The sequence below is a fragment of the Oenanthe melanoleuca genome, chromosome 19, assembly GCF_029582105.1.
Source record: "Oenanthe melanoleuca isolate GR-GAL-2019-014 chromosome 19, OMel1.0, whole genome shotgun sequence".
Classification (NCBI taxonomy): Eukaryota; Metazoa; Chordata; class Aves; order Passeriformes; family Muscicapidae; genus Oenanthe; species Oenanthe melanoleuca.
The window spans coordinates 3,689,732-3,710,990 of NC_079352.1; the positions used below are offsets into that span (position 1 = coordinate 3,689,732).

The 21,259-nt window shown below is 41.6% G+C and overlaps 1 protein-coding gene across 5 annotated transcripts; it reads left to right on the forward strand.

The window, feature by feature from the left end:
* Positions 1 to 1,099: 1,099 nt before the first annotated feature.
* Positions 1,100 to 21,050, forward strand: SLC6A4 (solute carrier family 6 member 4). Of its 5 annotated transcripts, none has more exons than XM_056506861.1 (15): positions 6,210 to 6,330; positions 7,656 to 7,844; positions 8,052 to 8,650; positions 9,341 to 9,475; positions 10,084 to 10,303; positions 10,696 to 10,834; positions 11,194 to 11,328; positions 13,002 to 13,105; positions 13,769 to 13,896; positions 14,207 to 14,319; positions 15,022 to 15,153; positions 16,181 to 16,280; positions 16,651 to 16,751; positions 18,114 to 18,281; positions 18,937 to 21,050. In XM_056506861.1, the coding sequence occupies exons 3-15, from the start codon at positions 8,197 to 8,199 to the stop codon at positions 19,009 to 19,011; spliced, it is 2,004 nt and encodes a 667-aa protein (XP_056362836.1). In that variant the 5' UTR covers positions 6,210 to 6,330; positions 7,656 to 7,844; positions 8,052 to 8,196; the 3' UTR covers positions 19,012 to 21,050. The 5 variants fall into 5 exon arrangements, with proteins under 5 accessions (XP_056362834.1, XP_056362836.1, XP_056362835.1 ...); XM_056506860.1 differs by having other exon boundaries at positions 7,715 to 7,844; XM_056506859.1 differs by lacking the exons at positions 6,210 to 6,330; positions 7,656 to 7,844 and adding an exon at positions 1,100 to 1,371.
* Positions 21,051 to 21,259: the final 209 nt, after the last annotated feature.

Consider the following 21,259-nt stretch of genomic DNA (forward strand, 5'->3'; position numbering starts at 1 on the left):
GGGGGTTTGGTGAGTGAGGCATGGCAGGATCTGTCCTTGCAAACCTGCAATGGAACAGAACAGAGGGAAGATTGTGCAGGAATATCTCAGGCAAGGACACGAACTGGGGGGATTTTCCTTTCTGCAGCCAAGTGGAGGTGAGCACATCCAATCCTGATTATTTTGGAAAGCAGGACACAGGAGGGAAATCCAGCCCAGCAGACAGGAGGTGGGTATTGCTATTTGCACTAAAAGATCAATGAATTTCCAAAGCAAGTGAAGGAAAAAAAGCTGAATTTGATGAAACATCCTTAACACCAGTGTCCAGGGGAGTTAATGGGAAGCAAAACTGATTTGAACTCGTGTCTCTCATGTGTGACTGCAATGCCTGAGCTCTCCTTGAGATGGTGCAGGTGCCTCGCCCTGCTGCTCTGCAGGGACCAGGGACAGCAGAGGAAAGTGCAAACTACAGCTCTTCAGTTTCCAGTTTATTTTCTTTCCAATTGTTTGGAAGAATTCTCTGAAAATTGGCAACTGCTTACAGCAAAGCTGCTGCTGCTCCAACAATCAGCTACTCTTACTTGCCCCTGTTCTGCTTTTCCACCTTTTTTTTTTCTTAAATCTACCACCTAAACTATGGCATTGACCTGTGATTTATGACTCTTTATAAACAAGTCATGAAGTGCAGGAATGAAGAAATCCTGGATGAAAAACACTGGAGAAAAAAAAATGTGTTAGAAGTGGAATGAGGTATTTGGAGTAGTGGTAGGAAGAAAGGAAATTACTTGTTGAGCTTATTGAGACAGCAAAATGCTTGTAAAGAACTTGTGCTTCACACTTTAAAACAAAACTAAACCAAATTTCTTTATTAAAATAATGCAAGTATTCAGCATTATTGTAAATAAATTATTCTTTTTCATTGTGATAATATTCTAGTCCTTCCTATCCTGTAATCTACAGACCCACTTATAAATCTGCAATTCACTGACTCCCTCAAAACTTTGTTGTGTCCATCCTGATCACTATCCTGTTATTTATATTTATAACAACATCCAGCAAAGTCCCTTCCCAGGAAAGCTCTCCTTCCTTCTGCCTCTGCCTTCATTGGACCCTGCTCGCCCCAGCAGATCAGAGCAGGCAAATGTAGCCACCCACCTCTAGGAGGAAAACTGAGCTGCAGCCCTGGTGAAACATAAAGTTTATTTGGCTAAAGTGACGCAAAAATTCTTAAAGAGCTCTTTGGCAGCAGATTATCTGGAAATCAGACCATGTGAGGGGGACTGGTGTACAAAAAGGATGCTGAGCTGCCCACAGGCTGAGGTAAATGTGGCTGAAGGGGACTCGGGCTGGGACCTCTGCGAGGGCAGCGCTGCGGACCGACCCCACACACAGGTACTTTCCGATTTTGTCTTTACACAGCGATGCCTGAAGCACTTTTATGAAATTCAGACAGACGCAGAGGCAGCTGCTCCTCAGAGCTGCCCCCCTGCAGCTCTGCTGGAGTTTCATTAACTTTCCCTCCTCGTTGCCTTCTCTCCACTTCGGTTATAAAATCTGAAATAGGAATGGCAGGCTGAAATCTGCACTCTAGGTTTTGTTTGTTTTTAAAGCAGCTTTAGTCTTTGACAATTTCTCAAATGTTGTCCATCTAACAAAGCTTTGGGGGCAAAAAAATGATCCATTGATTTTTGTTCTAGTTTTCCTTGCGTTTTTAAAACTTGTAGTGCCTTTTATTTATTTTCTGCTGTTCCATGCTCTGCTCTGTCAAGTTCAGGCACTTGTCCAGCAGTTATGAATGTCTGGAGTGAAATGCCTGTAGCAGAACATGTTCTGACAATCTAAACCTAAGAGTTTTGGCAGTCCACATAACTGCATTACAGAAGTAAAGTTATTTAAAGCTTACAAAAGAGCATAAAACTATAAGGAAAAATGAAGGAAAGCATAAGAATCTAAAGGAAAAAGAAGAAAAAATAGGCTATTTAAGCTATTTGTTTTGAAAGAGTGAAGTGAGCTTTTTTAACCATATTAAGTTGTATTTTAAAAAGTAAATGGTTCCAGCACAGTAAGTTATTGAACTCAATGGGACAGATTTATTGCAAGTAATAAATCTGAAGAGCATGTCCTATATATTTATAGTCAATCATGTTTTTTGAAACCAACTGGCTTGCTGGGTTAGTTTGCTAAGAAATATGGAGTTTAATTAAGGAATGCAATGCAACTGAATATATAAATAGACAAGGAAAACATGTTTTGATATGTTAAGAAAGCCTGGGGGAAAAGGGATCAGGCATTTAATGGATCTGGAGTCTTGAAAATGTTGTAGCATTTTTTAATGTGGGTTGTCAGACATTTACCAAACACTTGGGCTGCATCTTCTGGAGATTTAACCATAATTTTCTCAGAGAATACTTTGCAAACTTCTCATATAACAAATGACTATTGTGACCATTTTCTAATGGGACAGGGTGTGATGAATTTCAGATGGTTAAATTAAGAAAAACTGCCCCAAAACTAGAATTTAATAAGAAGCCAAAATTATTCCCACACGTGGAAATGTGCAGTTCTTTCCTGCTTTCCTCCATGGAAATATAAATTGCTGCGTTTTCATTAGTAACAGCCTAAAGAAATATTAATTCTGTGTTTTGATCTCATGCTTGAACTCTTTTTCACAACCTGTATGTTTGCAGCTCTGTATTTTATAGAACTGATAGAACACAAGGAACTCTTGCCTGTGGGATAAATGTTTCATAAAGAACTTGAGTAGAACTAGGAGCCCTAATTCAGGGCTGTAATTTGGAGATAGCCATTACCAAATCCCCTTCAGAGAAACATCATCTGTTACCATATATTAAGTGATGTTTTCTGTCTTATACCCTTCCTTCAAGAGTATATAAATAATTGGAGGAAGAATACAAAAGCAATATCATCCCCTCCAAGCTTATCTGTTTCCTTGCACTACACACAGACACTCTCCAGCCAAAAAAATGCATTTCCCCTCCTCCCTGTGCTTTAAATGACTGACACAGTTTGGCAGCATTCCACTACAGTACAGTGCCTGCCTTCTCAACAGATTTTAAAGGTAAAAGTCTCTCTGCTGATGACTTTTTAATTTCAGACTGAGACACGGACAAGATTGTGACATGAAGCTCCCAGTGCAGGTTTATACTTCCCCAGCTGCTGCTTTCAGAGGCATGTCCAGCCTTATCTGGGAATACAGGAGTTAACCTCTCCTTGTGCCACGCTTTGGGAAGCAGCTCTTGACTCTCCCATTGTCTCACAGCAGGACTTGCTGAGTTCACTCTGCTTTAGTAGGAACGTGAGGGAGCCCTTGGAGCCCTGTAAATATCCATAGAAAGGGTCCATTTTGTCACCTGCATGCTCAAAGTTTCCTCTTAAAATACTCCCAGGTCACAGTGCAGTGCCAAAGTACCCAACTTTTGTAACACTTAAAATCACTGGCACTGGGATAAAATCTGGTACAATTCAACTGACCATTGATTTCAGTTTTGATCACTCTTTATCAAAATCCAGTTTTGATTCTCTTCAAATGCAAAAGAATTTCTAAAAAAAGTCCCTGAGTAAATCAATTTTCTGTTGTGGAGGGATGGTCTAGACATCAGCTTAGATCTCCTTTACACCTAATACCCTAATTCTGTGTATTTCTGATTACCAGGCTTTGAAATCTGAAATGCAAACTGTCACACTTGCTAATGAGCTAACAGGAAAGGACATTCTGGGTCCTCATTTTTTAAAGAAATCAGTAAAAGTGAACACCTTCAACAATGAAAGGCACTAATCCTTTTTAGCATTATGAACCTAATATGACTTGTATATGACACACAGCAGGTAAAATTCATCATAATTGAGAGCAATGTAATTTAATTGGCTGAAATTTTTGTTTTTTAACAAGTCCTCACTATCTGGGGACATCTATTCCATGATAATTCCATTTAAGGGTTGCTCCTGGTCTGTGCAAACTCAGAGAAAAATCAGGAAACTTCTCTGGCTGATTTGTGGCTCAGAGGTGAGAACAGGTCCAGGCAAACAGCACAGCCTCTCCTGCCTGGGGTGAGTGATTCCTATCTTGTCATACAAACTTCTTGCTTGATATCTGAGATAAAAGTAATGTCCTTGGACTCTTTCCACTTACGCACAACTGCCTGGGTGAGCTGCAAGGTGTCGTGTGAGTCAGGCAGCTGTAACTTAACCCACCTCAAATTCTTTGTGATAAATGGGAGATTTAGGTCAAGTTAACAGGAATCATCCCAGTGTTTGATTCTGTTTGCCAACACCCTGGGCTGACTCTCCTTCCTGAGTCTCGAAGTGCTTTATTTCCCTGCCAGTGCCTGCATGGGAAGGGATGGAGGCAGGAGGGTGGAGGAGCAGTGGGAGGAAGGTGGGACCCGAGTTTTCCTGCAGTGCTGCTTCCCCATTTCCACAGAATTAGCGCATATGAAACGAGAACATCTTTTGTGTGATGTTTACACAAACTTACAAATTTTGCGACTGTGAGAGTTGAAATGGGAGAGTTCAGTGGGGAAGGCGCTGCAGCCCCACCCCAAACCCAGCAGCCTCCCGGTGACTCCAGATTTGACTCCCTTGCTCCATCTGCTCCTTGCTGCACCTCATCCCCACTGCTTTGCTCTCCCAAACACATTAAAGGCCAACTCCTCCTTGAACTGAGAGCAGGAAAACCCCGCTGCTGTGCTGGAAAGAGTTATTTACTCTGTGGAAGGCGAGGGATTCCCGCACTGCCAGGAGAGGTCACTGCGAGCCTCCCGAAATAAACGGGAGATGCTCGATGGAGCATCAAGCGATGGCTTGAGCAGGAGGAACCGGGCTCCAGGCCAGGGATGCTCCTCGAGGATTGCTCTGGTACAGAGAAAGAGCCGGATTTGTGCATCAAGGAGTACGCAGGGATTTTACATCTGCACTGTTGGTTCAAGTTCAACTCCGTGTGGGAGATAAGTAAATATGATTTAATTAATGTTTGGCTTGATGTGAATTGCGTTGGTGGCTGCAGCCACCAATTTCAATTATCCATCCAAATGTTACCAACAAAGCTGGAAGAGCTGTGGAGGACTTCAGGGTCACCCCTCTTCAGTCACCATTTGCCCAGGGAGGGTGACATTCCCAGGGCTGGCACCTTCCCCGTGCTCCTGGATGGAGCTGCCCTGCAGAACAACCCCAGCTCAGGGCACGGGGCCTCCCAGAGGAGCAAAGTCACGTCTGCCAAACACAGATCAAAAGGAAACGAAAGCACAGAGCTCTGTCTTCTTCCCTTTTTTATCTCCCCTTTTCTCCTGCAGCTAATTAGGGGAGATAAGGAGCCAAGGCGCAGTTACGTAACAGCAACCTTTGTGACAGCTCGGATTGAAAACAGCTTAAACTTACTGCTGAGATCACTGCTGTCATCATTCAAGCACCTGAATTAGGTGCAGAGAAGAAGTGGAGGCTGAGGTGGGCAAAATCCTTCACTATTGGGGTCATTTTTCCCTGGATGTCTTCCCTGGTGTCCGAGCACATTTCCCAACCCCAAGAGTTTTCTCTGCAGCTCTTTGCACTCATTGTAGTGCTCACAATGCCTTCAAGTATTTTTTTTTTCTTAATTTGTAGCAAAGCAAAGAAAAATGTACATTCTCCCACATTTTTTTACAGTGTAATGAAATAATCTGAAACCATTTTGTTTGCATGTGCCAACTATGTCCCTGTGAACTCCACTGTGCAGCCGTGGACTTCATCACTCCAGAGATTTCCCAGGACAGCTGATGAGCTGTAACTCTTGTTCAGAAAGACATAGTTCAGATTTCAGCTGAAGCCCCTGAAAATTCCCATGTAACTCTGCATATTTGAGGCTCAAACTACTGAAAATTTCACCAAAGTATTTCAAATAATGTGATTTTTTTTTTCCTGTGGTGTGCAGAAGAACAGGAGAAAGAGTTTAGGTTCTGGATGCACAATGATTCTGGTTGTCACAGATCTTAGAAATGAATAATTCACTCTTTGACCTCCCCTCAGTAAAGAAAGCACTGGAAAATGTGCAGAAATAAAGTGTTTTACAAACACAGTGAGAGTTTAAGCCTCAGATATGGAAAAATCAGTCCCATGAGATAATGCAGTTAAATCAACATCCTTTACTGTGTTCTCATTTATGGGTGACAGGTGTAAAGTCCAGAAGGGCTCAGGTTACTTTTCCATATTCCCACCTGGTATTCACCATGCCCTATACAAGGGGAGGATTGGCTTGGAATCCCTTGGATTCCCATGTGGCTGTTTCCATCTCCATAACCTCCTTTGGGACTTCTGGAAGGTTTTGGACTCCAAAGGCATTCAGGTTTTATAGTCCTGCAGGTAAAGGAAATCCTCCTGTGCTTTGCCCTGGTGTTTTTCTCTGGAACTCTGAAGATGTTTCAGTCTTTGTGGATGATTAATTAACGGCAGTGAAGCACTTGCTCTTGTAAGAATTCACATTAATGATGCACTGCTTGTACCACAAGAAAGAAATTATTTGGATAGAGATAGAATGTAAGCCTGGAGAGCTAAAGATTGCTGAAAGTTATAAGCAAGTGACTTTTATCTCAGAACAATCCTCTTGTTTGCTCTGCAGCTCAATAACTTTCCTTCTCTTTTTGCTTGCACTGAGAAATGTTTAGAGAAAAGATTTAACCAATTGTCTTTGCAAAAGGTGGAAAGCTGGGAAAAACTTGAATTTTAATAGCTGTGATAATCAGCAAGTTCCAGAAATAAGCAAATCATATCCCTTCTCTGCTTTAGTTTTCCCTGCAGTTAAAAGTGAAAATGCTTATTTTTTCTGCTAGGATGTGACAATGACAATTACTACCATGACAAAATGTTTTGAAAAGGAGAAATTACATGTAATTGTAATAATTTAATCTTGGCACGGTGTAGATTGTGTGACTCTTTGCTAGCAATAAAGCAGGGTTACTGCCCTGGGGAATTTACAGCACAGGATCAGCTCCTGTTCCAAAGTTTTGTTGGGTAAAGGCAGCTGGGTGTTTATATTACCTGAACAAATCAGCAGAAAACAAAACATGACCTGCTCTCAGAATCACAACTCCTTCTCTGTTATCTTTGTTCTGCAGAAGTTAATTGTGCTATACTTCATTTCAGGATGGTTTATTTCTCTTGGATTCTGTTTTTAGCACACATGAGGAGGGCAGAGAAGCCAGGGATCCTCCCAGTGCCTGTTTTTTGGGGTTTTTTTTGTTTTTTTTTTTGCTGGCAGTGGGTAGGAGCAGGGGAGGAGTGCCCACCACCCTTCCCAGGGCTGGAACCACAGCATCAGCAGAGCCAAACAGAATGAGAGATGCTTTTATTTGCCCAGGGAGTCAGATAAAAACAGGGAGAAGTTTTGTCCTTTAGACTCACATGTTAGTCCTTAATTAGAAAAATCAAGTTGAAGTTTATGACCTCTTCTTTTTGTTATTAGTGTTGACTGAGCCTCAGAAGTTAGTTGATGCAAAACCATTGAGATTTAAATACTTTTTCTAAAGTTACATTTAAGCCTCTTACGTCTGCTGCTAAACAGAGCAGACACTGTGGGATTTCTGAACAAAGGTGGTCATGAAATGTAATTTTTATATCTATAGTTATCCCATATTTGCTTAATGAATTCTTTTCCCTTTATACTGGGTGAATCTGGAAATTGCCACAAGATGAGTGGATGAGTTGCAGGATGAACTTTATGAAAATAAAAGCTAAACTCTGCCCTCAGTTTGCAAACTGGGAGCCCAGCAGTGCTGAGAGGAGAAGGTGAGACCAGAAGACAGCAGGACTGTGACTGGGTGTGAGGTGTCCAGCAATGCACAAAGTCCAGCAGATCCTCCTGAGAGGGTGTGATCCAGGTACACCAGGTTCTGCTGTGAGAGAAGATCATTTCTTCCTGCCTTTTTCTGGACAAAATCCCAGATTATCTGCTCCATGATTCTCACTGCATGCTGTGATGGTTAATTGCCTCTAAATTTTAATCATGGAATCTGCTGGCTGTAACTTGAAAATGACCAGCACCAGTAAAGCTTGTAATGGATTTTCAACTCTTTTTCATTTTTTAGATGGTGCTTGTGCCTTCAGTCTGATGGATTTAAGTATGGAAGAGGAATTCTAAAAGTGCTGGGAACAAAGGTGTGGGAAGACAAACCCCAAAGGGACTCTGTGGTGCTGCCTGCCTGCGAGTGACCAGAACAAATCTCAGAAAAAATGGAAAAAAAGGCCACAAGCAATGAGACAGAGCCCCTGACTTCCAAGAAAGATGTCTCAGGCTGCAGCAAAGGAGAAGACTGTAAAGAGAATGGACTTCTGGTCAGAAACCCTAAATCTGCCCTAAGGCTGGTGGAGGATGGCAACAGAGTGCACCCAAGCCAGGGGGATAAAGGGGAGGCAGCTCAGATCTCAAATGGTTATTCAGGGGTTCAGAGCTCAGCTCCTTGCAATGGAGAGGTGGAGGATGCCCAGGGCACAGCCCCAGCAGCCACCACCACCACCACCACCACATCCACCACCTGTGGGGCTGAAGCTCAGCAGCAGCTGATGGAGCTGGAGGACAGGGAGACCTGGAGTAAAAAAATTGACTTTCTCCTCTCTGTCATTGGATATGCAGTGGATCTGGGAAACGTGTGGAGATTTCCTTATATCTGCTATCAGAATGGAGGAGGTCAGTGCTCACTCCTGTTCATTGTTCCTTAATGCTCAATTTCTTGGTTTATAAATGGATGATTTAGTGGCTTTAAAAATATCATGTATAACCAATGACCAAGGAGAAATTATTCACTGAAAAACCTAAATATTGGGACAGGATAATGACAGAAAAGCTGTTTAGCACAGCACAACCAGAAGCTGAGAACCAGGTGGGTGCAGACCCACATTCCAACACCTCAATCCCTTTCCTAAGGAGCATTTTAAAATCTGATAAATCAACATGTCTAAACCAACTCATGAGGAAGGCTGGGTCTTTGACTCATCAACATTAAAAACAAAATATAAATCTAAAATCTAACCAAGGAGATCTTAGAACAGACTTTTGTCTCTCTGATGTAACAAAGGCATTTGATTGGAGAAATTAATAATTTTATCTGTAGCCCATCTCACAGGTGTGAGAGTCAGTGGAGTCTTGGTGAATCCTGTGTTGCAGAAATGTCAGAAATTTGGCCTGAGTACTGCTTTTTGTTCACACTGCTGAGTGCTTACTCTTATGAGAAATCCCACAGTAATTCAGTGGTGTGTTGGCTAGGGATGAGACATGCATTTTCCCTGTGGGATAAAAGGAACTCCTGTTTATGGAGTGCTGGTACTGTTGGAAGAGAAGTCTGTGAAGAGTTACAATCATCTGCTTTCTCTCTTGCAGGAGCATTCCTCATTCCTTACACAATCATGGCCCTCTTTGGAGGGATTCCTCTCTTCTACATGGAATTAGCACTAGGGCAGTACCACAGGAATGGCTGTATTTCCATTTGGAGAAAAATATGTCCTATATTCAAAGGTAACAAAGGGAAATTGAACTTTCTGAATAACTGGAAAATGTTCCAATGAAAATGGTATTTCGGGAGGGGAGGGGGGAAGAAAATCTCATAAAGCCAAGTAAGATTTGTTCTACACAAGATTTTGGCTTCACAAAGAAAGCTTTCCTAAAACTGCAGGTACACCTGCACATGTGTGTGTACTCTTGTATAAATGTATAGTATGCAACTCAAATTGATTAGATAGAGGCTGAACAAGCCTAAAATGATAAAGAATAAAAGGAACTGTTCTATTTCCTCATTTACTTTTGTTCCCATTGCTGTAGCTCGGATCTTGACTTTTTATTTACTGAGACTACAAGATGCCTATTTCTAAATTGCAGAAAATTAGGAACACATAGAAAATATCTCTTTATAAGCATGTTCTGCCTTGATTAAGGGTGCTTTGTTGGAATCAGAGTATTTCTGAAGTCACAAGAAATGCCAGTGCTGTAAATACTTGGGAGGATGTGTGTTCCTCCTGCAGAGCTGCCATAAACAGTTACTAACTGATGTGATGACCAATTCTTTTTCCCTTTTTTTTTGCCTAAAACTTACACTGACAGAATGCAATTATTTCCTGCCTCTCCAGGAATTGGCTTTGCCATCTGTATCATAGATCTTTACGTAGCCTCCTACTACAACACCATCATGGCTTGGGCTTTTTACTACCTCATCTCCTCCTTCACGGCGGAGCTGCCCTGGACCAGCTGCACAAACCCCTGGAACACAGCAAACTGCACCAACTACTTCAGCAAGGACAATGTCAGCTGGTCCCCACACTCCATCTCTCCTGCAGAAGAATTTTATACGTAAGTGCATGTAAGTGAGGATGGTGTTGGCAGCCAGACTGCTGGAACACCAGCAGGATTTTCCTCAGAGGGCAGCAGGGCTGATTGTTGATGAGACCCTCTTCAAATCACTGGATTCTTGTAGGGGGGTGTAAGCTTAGGGTGCATAGGGGGTGCTCTGTGTTATAGGAACTTCCCAGTCGATGTCTGCTGTCACTTATCATCACTGCTGTATCATTAATAAAACTTTTAATTAGAATAAAATGAATCCAAAATGCCATGACTTTGAAGGCTGCTTATCGAGGTCTCAAGATTGCTTGTAATGCTCAGAGCACAGTATGGTTCTGTTAATTGCCCATTTAATGTATTTGTTTAAAAAAGCATCTCTGCTGTGTTTTTCTTTCCTCTTGCAGCCGCCAGGTCCTGCAGGTGCACAGGTCCAATGGGCTGGATGACCTGGGGGGCATCAGCTGGCAGCTGACCCTCTGCTTGTTGTTAATCTTCACCATTGTGTACTTCAGCATCTGGAAAGGGGTCAAAACATCTGGCAAGGTGAATGCAAAAGCAAGACACATCAACTTGGCAGTGCCAATTAACAGTCAGGGGATCAGCTCAGGTTGTTTTCATGGCAGGGATTATGGGCTGATGTATTTGGGGAGCACTTGCTGTACAGTGGCTGCTACTCTTATCCAAGCAATAAAGAACAAAAATAAGTGACACCACTGTTGTCTGGGCAGGAACAACCCTGCCAGGGAAAGGGGACAGATGTGCAAACTGCCTGTTTACAGACCTGCAGAGAGGCTCATGTGAAGATGCTGTAAATGCTAACAGATATAATATGATTAACTATTTCTTATTACCCCTGTTAACTTTCTACCCGTGGCAAATGCCCTCCCCATGTTCCCTCACAGGTGGTTTGGGTGACTGCCACGTTCCCTTACATCATCCTCTTCATCCTGCTCGTGAGAGGTGCAACTTTGCCTGGGGCTTGGAGAGGTGTCCTCTACTACTTGAAACCTGACTGGCAGAAACTCCTGGCCACTGAGGTAAAAAACTTTATAAAAGGGTAGAGATTTGCTTTCAGCCTATCTGTGCATGTATCACCACAGATACATACAGCATGACTGAAAAGATGTCTCAGCATGGACTTAAAAGTCTGAGCCCATGCTCTTTCCATAATTATTGAGAATTTTAAAGATTAGAGTCCACCCTCAATTTAGCTTGAACTAAAGGCAGAGCTTCCATACAGTGGTTGAACAGAATGAGTGATGTGATTAGAAGAAAACAAGTGACTAAACACTTTTTCACTAGGAAAATGGTGACCAGGCTGACACTGACATGTGAGTGCTCCTCCCCTGTGAGAGTCACACCGAGCAAACTGAATTTATTAAACTCTAACAAGTGGTGGAGCTGCAGTTTTTTGGCTTAAAGGGATGAGCACAGCCCTACAGTGTGCACAGCTGCCCCTATTTAAATAATGCAGGTTACCAGAGCAGAAACTTCCATCTCCATTCTGTAACAAGTTTTGGCAGGTGAGCCCACGGACACCAACTAAACCCTGACCCAGTAACTCATGTAAGTGCCTGTGGAGGAGGAATAAATCAGTCAGGCCTGCATACACCAACAAAATTTGAAAGGAAAGTAGGAATGAGGACAAACTGAGCTAACCAACAAAGCTCAGGCCCTCCAGTATCTGATCCAGCCTTGAACTCTGTGGATGACAAGCAATCCATCAGGCTCAAGGCTGTGCTCACTCCACTGCCTGTGAAAGTGTCTGGTGAGGAGGGTGATGGAAAAAACCCCAAAGCAATAAATACTACAAACACAAAGATTAAAAAATTCCAATGTTTGCAAGTCTGCTGCTGCCCAGCTGATATGGAGAGTTTTGAATGAAGAGGAAATGAAAAGACACCAGTCTCTGATAAAGCAGCATCTCCAATAAGGAACCACATCTTCTGAAAAAGCAATAAAGGGCATTGATATTGTATTGGATGTATCTGGAGTGAGGACAGCAGATTGCAATCTGTGTGCTGGGTGATGACAGAGCTCTGTCTGGGTGATACAGGATGGCCTCACACGATGGGAGAGAATATTAGAAATGAGCTGTAATGAACTCCATGTTCAATCAAAAGAGAATAAATAAATGAGGACTTTCACCTTCAGAAAGAGAGCTGATACTGTACTTTAGAACATTACTCATTAGGGCTGTGGCCACTTTTCAAGTGTAACACGCTTTTCATAACAAGATCATCACACTTGCATCTGTCACAGCTACAACAAAGCTGAACTGAGCCCCAAGAACCTGAACTGCATCCACACAGCCAAATGGATTTCCATAAATCTAAGAAAAGTCTACACAGCCTGGAGGACACATTGCCAAACACAGGACTGCTCCACAGCACGCAGAGTTTGGAGGAAGATTTGGAAGAGTTCCAAATCATGGGTAGAAAGTTCTCTATTCACTGCAAAACTTGTGTTAAATTGATTACAGGCAATTCACTGAATTAATCTAAGATGCTGTCAGGAGAGCAACAGCCACAACAGTTCCACAAAAAACATTTGTATTTCAACATCTCTCTTAACAGTGTGTTGGACCAGGACTAGGACATGGGCAGACCAGTGAAACACCCTTTTGTAGATCTAAGTGATATTCTGAATATGCCAAACTCATTCAATCTGATTCATGTCATGTTTTTTTTTGGCCTCCAATATTTTTCAGGTTTGGGTGGATGCAGCAGCTCAGATTTTTTTCTCCCTGGGACCAGGTTTTGGGGTCCTGTTGGCTTATGCCAGCTACAACAAATTCCACAACAACTGCTACCAGTGAGTTCTACCTTATTCTATAAGTAAAATCAAATTTAAAAATATAATTGTGGGTACTTATGAAAAGTGTTGCTTAAAGGCACTTAATTGTCAGAGCTGTGTATATAGAAATCAGAAGTAAGTGTAACAGAGCAATCTAAAGCATTTCTCCTCTGTTGCCTACCTTAAAATAATTTTTACTAATTACTGCAAGAGTCTAAAATGTAGAAAGCTGCCACAACAAAATGGACTAAACCCCTGCTAAACTATCACATTGTAGTTATTTAATCTCAGTTATCAGTTAGGAAATAAGTTCATAGTCTTGAGCAGAAAGGCAATTTATGGTTTTTCCTTGTTACCTGAAAAAAAAACTTATTCCTAACTTCTAAAATAAATTCTTAATTCTTTAATATTAACGTGGTAATTCCTATTCTTTTAAAACATCAGGATAGAGTCAGCATTTAACCCAGTAGCAGGCTGATTTACAGCATCTGTATGGATTTGAGAACAAAAAGTAGTCATGGGTTGTTGGGTTCTTTTCCTCTTTCTTTCAAAGTTGCTGTTTGTTTTTACCTTGTATTCCCCTAGTTTTTCTAGGGGTCTGTCTAGATTATAGACCAAGAGGTTGTAAACCCTTCCTAGCAGGTGCAGATTCCCTGATGAGAGCTAGGTTTTCTGTTGCAGAGATGCTCTGGTCACCAGCACCGTGAACTGCCTGACCAGTTTTGTGTCTGGCTTTGTCATCTTCACCGTGCTGGGATACATGGCTGAGATGAGGAATGAAGATGTGTCAGAGGTTGCCAAAGACACTGGTAGGTTAATGTTTCATGCACATCTCAAACTGCTTCTAAGATAGATTATATTTGTATAAGTACTTCTAGATGGAGAGCAGCCCAAATGATAAGGAATTTTTAGTGTATTATTCAGGATGCTGATTTTATTGGGCACTGTTATACAGCACAGCTAAAAAATAGCCCATAAATACCACATGTAAAAGCCAGATTGCAGTTTCACAGATGTGGTGGTAACTGCACATGGCAAATCAGCCCATGGGGAGAAGTTTTCCCCTGGGATACACCATGCACAGCACTGGCTAACAGTGATCCCAACTCTCTGCTCCAGGACCCAGCCTGCTCTTCATCACCTATGCAGAGGCCATTGCAAACATGCCAGCTTCCACCTTCTTTGCCATCATCTTCTTCCTGATGCTGCTGACGCTGGGCTTGGACAGCACGGTGAGTAGTGAGCAGGGGAGACCCCTGGGGCACAGCCTGACCCCCTCAGGCACCACAGAAACAGAATTACAAACACTGCTCTGGCACTGAGGGGTTTGCAGCAGGGCTGGCAGCACCAGGTGCCTGCTGTAAGACAGCAACTGTTGCTCCAATTTTGTTTAAATATAATCAAGTGATTTGTCACTGTCATGCTTTGACAATTAATAAGACCCTGAAATACAAGCAAAGCACTTGATTTATATACTCCTGGTTGAATGCAGCCTTCCAGGCTCCTTTCTTGCTTGCAAATTTACAAAGCAATTATGAAAATCTGGACTTTTTTCACACAAATTGAATTTAAAATGTGGGAACTGGAGATACACTAAAAATTGTCACGTGAGTCTGGTTTTACAGGTGGAGAGTCAGCTCCTTCCAGCAGGGCTGAGCTCAGCTGGTTCCAGTCTTGGTCCTACTGAACCCCCTCTCATTTCTCCACATCCTGGTGCCTGTAGCACAGGACTGCCTTTGGATGACAGTGCATTCCCACACAAACACTAAATCCCCACCCTAAAGAGTTTAAAGACAAATTAGAAGGAGAGACTTGTCTAAAAACCCCACACCACTCTACATCAGAACAAAGCACCAATGTTTCAATGCTGTAAACTCACTTTTAAGCAGGTAACACTGCCCTCTATTTTCCAGTGATTTTTCCATGCTTTACAGTTTGCAGGACTAGAGGGAGTGATTACTGGAGTCCTGGATGAATTCCCCCACGTCTGGGGCAAACGCAGGGAATTGTTTGTCCTTGGTCTGACCATCGTTTGCTTTTTGGGGTCTCTGGCAACCCTGACATTTGTGAGTATTTCACCCACCCTCAGCTTCCCTCACTGGCAGTTTTCTGCCGATGACACCTTGGAGAGGGTAGAAACATTCTGAAGAGTTTCAAGAAATCAGATTGAACCTCCAGCCTGTTTTCTTTATGCATTAGAAATCTATTATTTGGAATAAATGTGAACGGTGTTTCACTAGGAAATATATTGCAAAGTGATCCTACTGCAACTCATGATGTGCTGCATATCATAAATGATGCTGCTCATCAGTCAGCAGACAACCAGCCACATTTTTTATGTGGTTTGTTTCTTGTTTCCAAAAGCACCATGTTTAAAAATAACATGAATAGTTATTATAATCTTGACAATGTGTAAAATATATTTTGAATTAAAAAAAAATAATCTAGCAATGGATTTCCTGGATATTCCTTATTGTTTCAAGGCATAAATCATCATTAGTCACAACAAATAGTTCCCGTGGACCTTGTGGATTTCATTCTCACAACAAACAATTTTTGAATGATGAGTGTAATGATCACAAGGGAAAAAGAAAGAAATACTTGGCTTTCCTGTCATGTTTCACTCCACTTGCTCATTTATGTGTAACTTCCTTCTTATGTGAGTGTTTGTTGTAAAAAGATGCTGAGTTCTTCTGCAAGAGGTCTCCTCCTTCATGGTTTTAGATCCCAAATGGAAAGAAAGCAAAGTAACACTTTATTTATTTGCTGTTCAGTAGCTATGACCCCTGGTGGAGAAAGCAGAGGGCATGTAAAAAGCCATCCTGTAAAATCCCCTTTTCTCACTAAAATCCAGCCAGGAGTGCCAGCAGATTTTAACTTCTCTGCATGGCAGCCCCCAGGTGAGGGGTGTCCACAGTGAGCAGCTCACCAGGGCTTCCCTGGCAGAAACAGCCACAGAGTGACAGAACTGGGTGAATTTCCCACCTGTGAATGCTCTGCTCCAGGCACAGGCAGTGCCAACAGCAGCAGGGAAGGATTGCCATCCCTGGGTCCTGGGGACACTGATCTCTTTTTTTTGGATCTCTTTTCCAGGGAGGAGCATATGTGGTGAAGCTGTTTGAAGAATATGCCACAGGTCCAGCTGTGCTGACTGTCGTGTTCCTGGAGGCAGTGGCTGTGTCCTGGTTCTATGGTACCTCCAAACACCCCTGACCCAAACTCCTGAGCTCCTGCAGCTCAGCACTGCCTCAGTTTCTGCAGACAAGATCACCCATGTATCCAGAAAAAAGTTTACAAAAGCTTTTTACAAACTCACTGATAACTAAAGCAGTGAGAATTTGTATTAATTGCTCTCTGATGGAAGTACACAGGCAACTAAAAGTAACAGGAGGAATAAACCTCTAAGACTAATTAAGGATTCAATAAAATTAAGAGTTATAGGAACACAATGGTCTTCTGGAATAGATTCTGAACTTACTTGCTGGGCATAAAAAAGTGTTGAGTATCTGCTTAAGAAAAACTTAGCTCTGCTGTCATCCCTCTCATCCCACTTGTCTCCACAGGCATCACCCAGTTTTGCAACGATGTGAAAGAAATGCTGGGCTCTGCCCCAGGCTGGTACTGGCGAGTTTGCTGGGTTGCAATTAGTCCCCTCTTCCTTCTGGTGAGTTTTCTTTAGAGCTTTTTCTTTCCAGCACCAAGAAAATCACCACTGGACAATGCAGCTCCTTAGAGTCCTAAAAGCCTAACTCCACAATTCTCTTGTGAAGTTCTTTAGTAACAACTTTTGTTAAACCAAAAAGGCTCAATTAGTGAAGAACCCAATACAATGATGCAAGGCCTCGTTACTAAATCACAGTTTTAAGGATTTTTGTAGTTGAATTAGCTGAATAAATCTGGGTTCTGAATAACTCCCCCCTGCCCTCTGCTAAACAAATTTACTTTGTTTTTTGCCTTATGTTTACCTCAACAAAATGTAGCAATTAAAGCTGATGAAACATACTGCCAGAGGTGGAAAACCAAGATAAGTAAATACACTGTCTCAGCAACTGCTGATAGACAACTTTAGAATATTCCACTTAAAATCTACAGCAGTTAATTACAACCATTATAAATCTATAGTTCAGAATTGGAAATATTGTCCCAGTGTTTGACTTGGCAGTGTTATTAATAACATTTGAACATAAAGTGTTCATTTCCTGATTCAAAATTAGTTCACGCTATTTTTTATTCTGACTGGCCTTAGCGGGAGCAGAGCAGGTCAAGATGGATTTTATGAAGCACAGAATGTAGATTTAACACCTACAGAGTGAATTCAAAACACTTGTAATGATCAAGGCATAATTAACAGACTTTCATTTTATTACCCCTAGAAAGAGAAGTCTATAAATAAAAATATCACACTGCAGTAATTTTTTTACTTCTGTCCTCTTTGTAATCCTAAAGCAGTGAAATAAACAGAGGCACAGAGCACTGGGGATGTGGTTACCAGGCAGAGCTATTTGTATTACCTCTGGAAACTCACCTAAAATAAGGAAAGCTCAGGATGTACGATATCATTTCTGCATGGAAGTTTAGCTGGCAAATCCTGAGCTTCTGATGCTACTCTGGAAAAAACAATCAGAGATCCTTCCTAGGACAGTCCCAGATATTATTCCTGTAACATTCAATATGAAGAAATTGTTGTTTCCTAAAGAATTTTTCAGTCATGAATGATATGCTCAGGAAAATGACCCAACAGCAGTAAGTGAGCTGGTATTTTTTTCTTTTCCTCCTCTGACAGAGAGCAGTGTAGTGTGGAGAACATCTTTGGAAGAAGTCCTTTCAGTCTTTGTTTTGTGATTTGTTGTTGGTATGTTTTAAATCTACACTCAGGTAATTTAGGAATTCTTCAGTGTCAACATATTTTTAATCTTGAGCCCCACTCATTTTCTATTTATTTCAGTGCTGTGTTGGAGCATGGAGTCTCCCAAAGTGTGTACCATCAAAATCCACATATTCACACTTTCCCCTTTTTCTCTTTCAGTTCGTCACTTGCAGCTTTCTGTCCAGCCCTCCTGAGCTGAGGCTTTTTGATTATGATTATCCCTACTGGACCACAGTTGTGGGTTACTGCATAGGAACCTCCTCCATCATCTTCATTCCCATCTACATGATCTATCGCTTGGTCATCACCCCAGGGACACTGAAGGAGGTATCCCTGATGCTCTGTTGCTTCTGTTTGACTGTTAGCAAGATGGTGATTCCTAAAAATATCCATGACTGGCTGTTCTGATCCTGAATTGTCAAAAATCTCCCCAGTTCTTACTGAGGCTGCTGACAAATTCTCATCAAGTAGTTTTTTAAGCTCTGATGAACTGGAGAGTGTTCCTAAAATTCATCCCAGACATTCAGAATCCCCCAGACAAGCAAATGAGGCAGTGAAAAGCTGGTTTCCTGATGTGTATCTGTAAGAAAAGCTTGTTTTTCTCTCACACATTTAGTAAGATTTCTCTGTCATAAATCTATAATGACAATACTGAGATTTCTTCCAAGTTCAAATAAACACCAGTTCATAAAGAATATGTTTAGTTGGCTCAGAGTATCTGAGTAAACTGCAAACTGCAAAGTCGTAAAGCATTAATAAGACACCTACTAAGTTTTGATTCCAATTATATAACAAATAATTTTAAAAATCCTGCTGTGTACTTCTATAGCACTTTCCATCTTCATAGTGCTAACAGACGCCTGAAACACTCTTAAGTAGCTCAAGAGGTGTAACTCAAAGTCATACTTTATTATTAGTCTCTTTCTAAATGGCTGACATGTTATGTATTGCCTCTAAAATGAATCAATTTTCTTTGCAACAGCGTATTCTGAAAAGCATTACTCCAGAAACAGCTACAGAAATTCCCTTTGGAGACATCCGCATGAACGCAGTATAAGCTAACCTGGCTCTGGGGGAGGGAAGAGGAGCACAAAATGTCACTTTCCCCACCCTGTCCCCACCAAGAACCACCTTTCCAGCTGAGACAACAAACAGAGTTTTCCACAGAGGCTGCACCACCGGCACCATTGGGAAAGGCGATGCCTCCAGCACGTTTATCCAAGCAATTCAAACATCCGCTGTGCACCTGCAAGCAGGCAGAACTGAGCACTCAGTCTGGAACATCCCTGCTCCAGGAGTGGCACCAGGTGCCTGCAGCAGCCCCTCCAGGACCAGCAAGGCAAGGCAGGATTAGCTGTAGACCCCCAGTGTGTGGCAGTGCTCCTGTGTCTCCTCCCTCCCTGTGATCGTTCGTACCGGGCAATGTCGTATTCGCTTCTAAGGTTCTCTACTTGCTTCAACTACATGGGAAAACGCACAAATATTTCTGATAGCCATACAGTACTCGAGTAACGCAGGGGTTTATAAACGAGGAAGGTCCCTAGGTTTGTGGTGAAGTAGACAGAGGGAGAGGAAAAATGCTGAGCAGAACAGCTCTGCACACACAGCTGGTAGCACTGGCCTCCCTCTTGTTTCCTCTGGTTTGTAGGTAGTAATAATTTCTACTGTTTCTTGCATTAAAAAAAAAAAAAAAAATTAGAAAAACATTTTTTGTGATGTTTGAGGCTTCACTTTCCTTTAGACCAAATCAAGCCACAAAAACTCATCATGACAAGCACTTAAGTTGCCAGCACTTACTGTACTGTTTCCATAACCAACCATTGTCTTGGCAAACCTATGGAAACTACAGACCAACAGTGAATCTTTCTGAGTTCTGATGCCAAAAAGTGCAATCTTAAAGATCTCTTTCTCTGCTTCACTTCCTGTTTTTTTTTTTACAGTTAATTTCACACCTAAAATTTGCTGGAGCCTGTGGGATTTTCCTCCTCTTTCCTAGTGCAGAAGTACATTTAGAACAATCCTTTTGGCTGGCTGACAAAAGTACATTTACAACTACCCAAACCTACTTTGAAGGTTTAGTAGCTCACATTCTAATGGGACTACATTGGGTTTTCAAGCTGAAGAATAAAAGGAATCTTTTTTCTTAGCAAGAAGCTGAGTAGAGTTCAGCAGGATTGATTCTCATCAGAACAAATTATATTAAATTTCAGGCACACAGATTAACCTCCATGCCCAGAGAGATTTCCCAAGAAATATCACATTTTCTAGTGAATTAAGTCAGCCAGGAAGCCCTGATAGTAACACAAGCCTGCAACAGCTGAAACATGAGAACAATGTGCTCATGTATCTCATGCTGAGATACTGAGAGAGGATGAAAACTCTTAGAAATATTTGAAGATACAAAAAGCAATGTAGATTAAAAAAGCTTTTCTCTTCCTGAATAACACAAAGATAAAATACATCCATGTTTTCATTCTATAAATTCTGAACTTGAAAAGCAGTTTAGCCCTCATTACTTTCTTGTTACATGGTGTACTGGTTTGAGTATCTTATTATGGTAAGTTCATTTTTTAGTATTTCTATTTAGCTGAGTGGTTGAAATATTGAGAAATTTATTTATTTATACAATTCTTTTTTTTCCCTTTTACACATCCATCTGAAAACATGTAAAGTAACCAATACTTATCAGGTAGCTCAGCAAGTAGCCATACCTTCAACACTGGTTTTGTATAAAAACTACTTATATTGATACCAAATGAGCTGCACTGCAGTTACAAAGTGTTTTGAGGCAAAAAGAAATCCTTCTCTTCAGCTCACCTTCCACTCATCTACCATGAGTATATCCTACCCTCTGTTCTGAACAGTGAAAAGAAAGTCATGAAACTGGTAAATTAGGACCATCTTTGCCTTTTAAACAGAATTAAACTGGAGTTTTAGCTGTACAGAACTAAGCATTCCCTCCAACTTGTACATGATGCACCTGTATTAATTTATGCAGCTGTTTAGTTACAAGTGTTGCAAGCTGATTGTAAGTCATCAGTATGTGCCTTGTACTGTAAACTGTTACTGTAATAAATTTAATATTCATAAACCATCTGCAGATGTCTCTTGTGCCTCTCTTCTGGGAAGAGCAAAGATAAAAATCTCAATTCTAGTAACAGCAGAATATCTAGCCCAGTTTACAGTGCCAACAAGGCCTCTGACAAAAAGCAGAGGATTTCCTTCATTGTTTGAACCCTGGCCCACTGCTGAACACTTTCATTCCATTCCAACAGAAGAACCAAAGCTCATTACAGTTGTTTACA

Coding starts and splice junctions, on each gene's coding strand:
- SLC6A4 (XM_056506859.1), top strand. CDS start 8,197: ATGGAAAAAAAGGCCACAAGCAATGAGACAGAGCCCCTGACTTCCAAG. Junction 11,329..13,001: donor AGAAACTCCTGGCCACTGAG/GTAAAAAACTTT, acceptor AATATTTTTCAG/GTTTGGGTGGATGCAGCAGC. Junction 16,281..16,650: donor GGCTGTGTCCTGGTTCTATG/GTACCTCCAAAC, acceptor TTGTCTCCACAG/GCATCACCCAGTTTTGCAAC.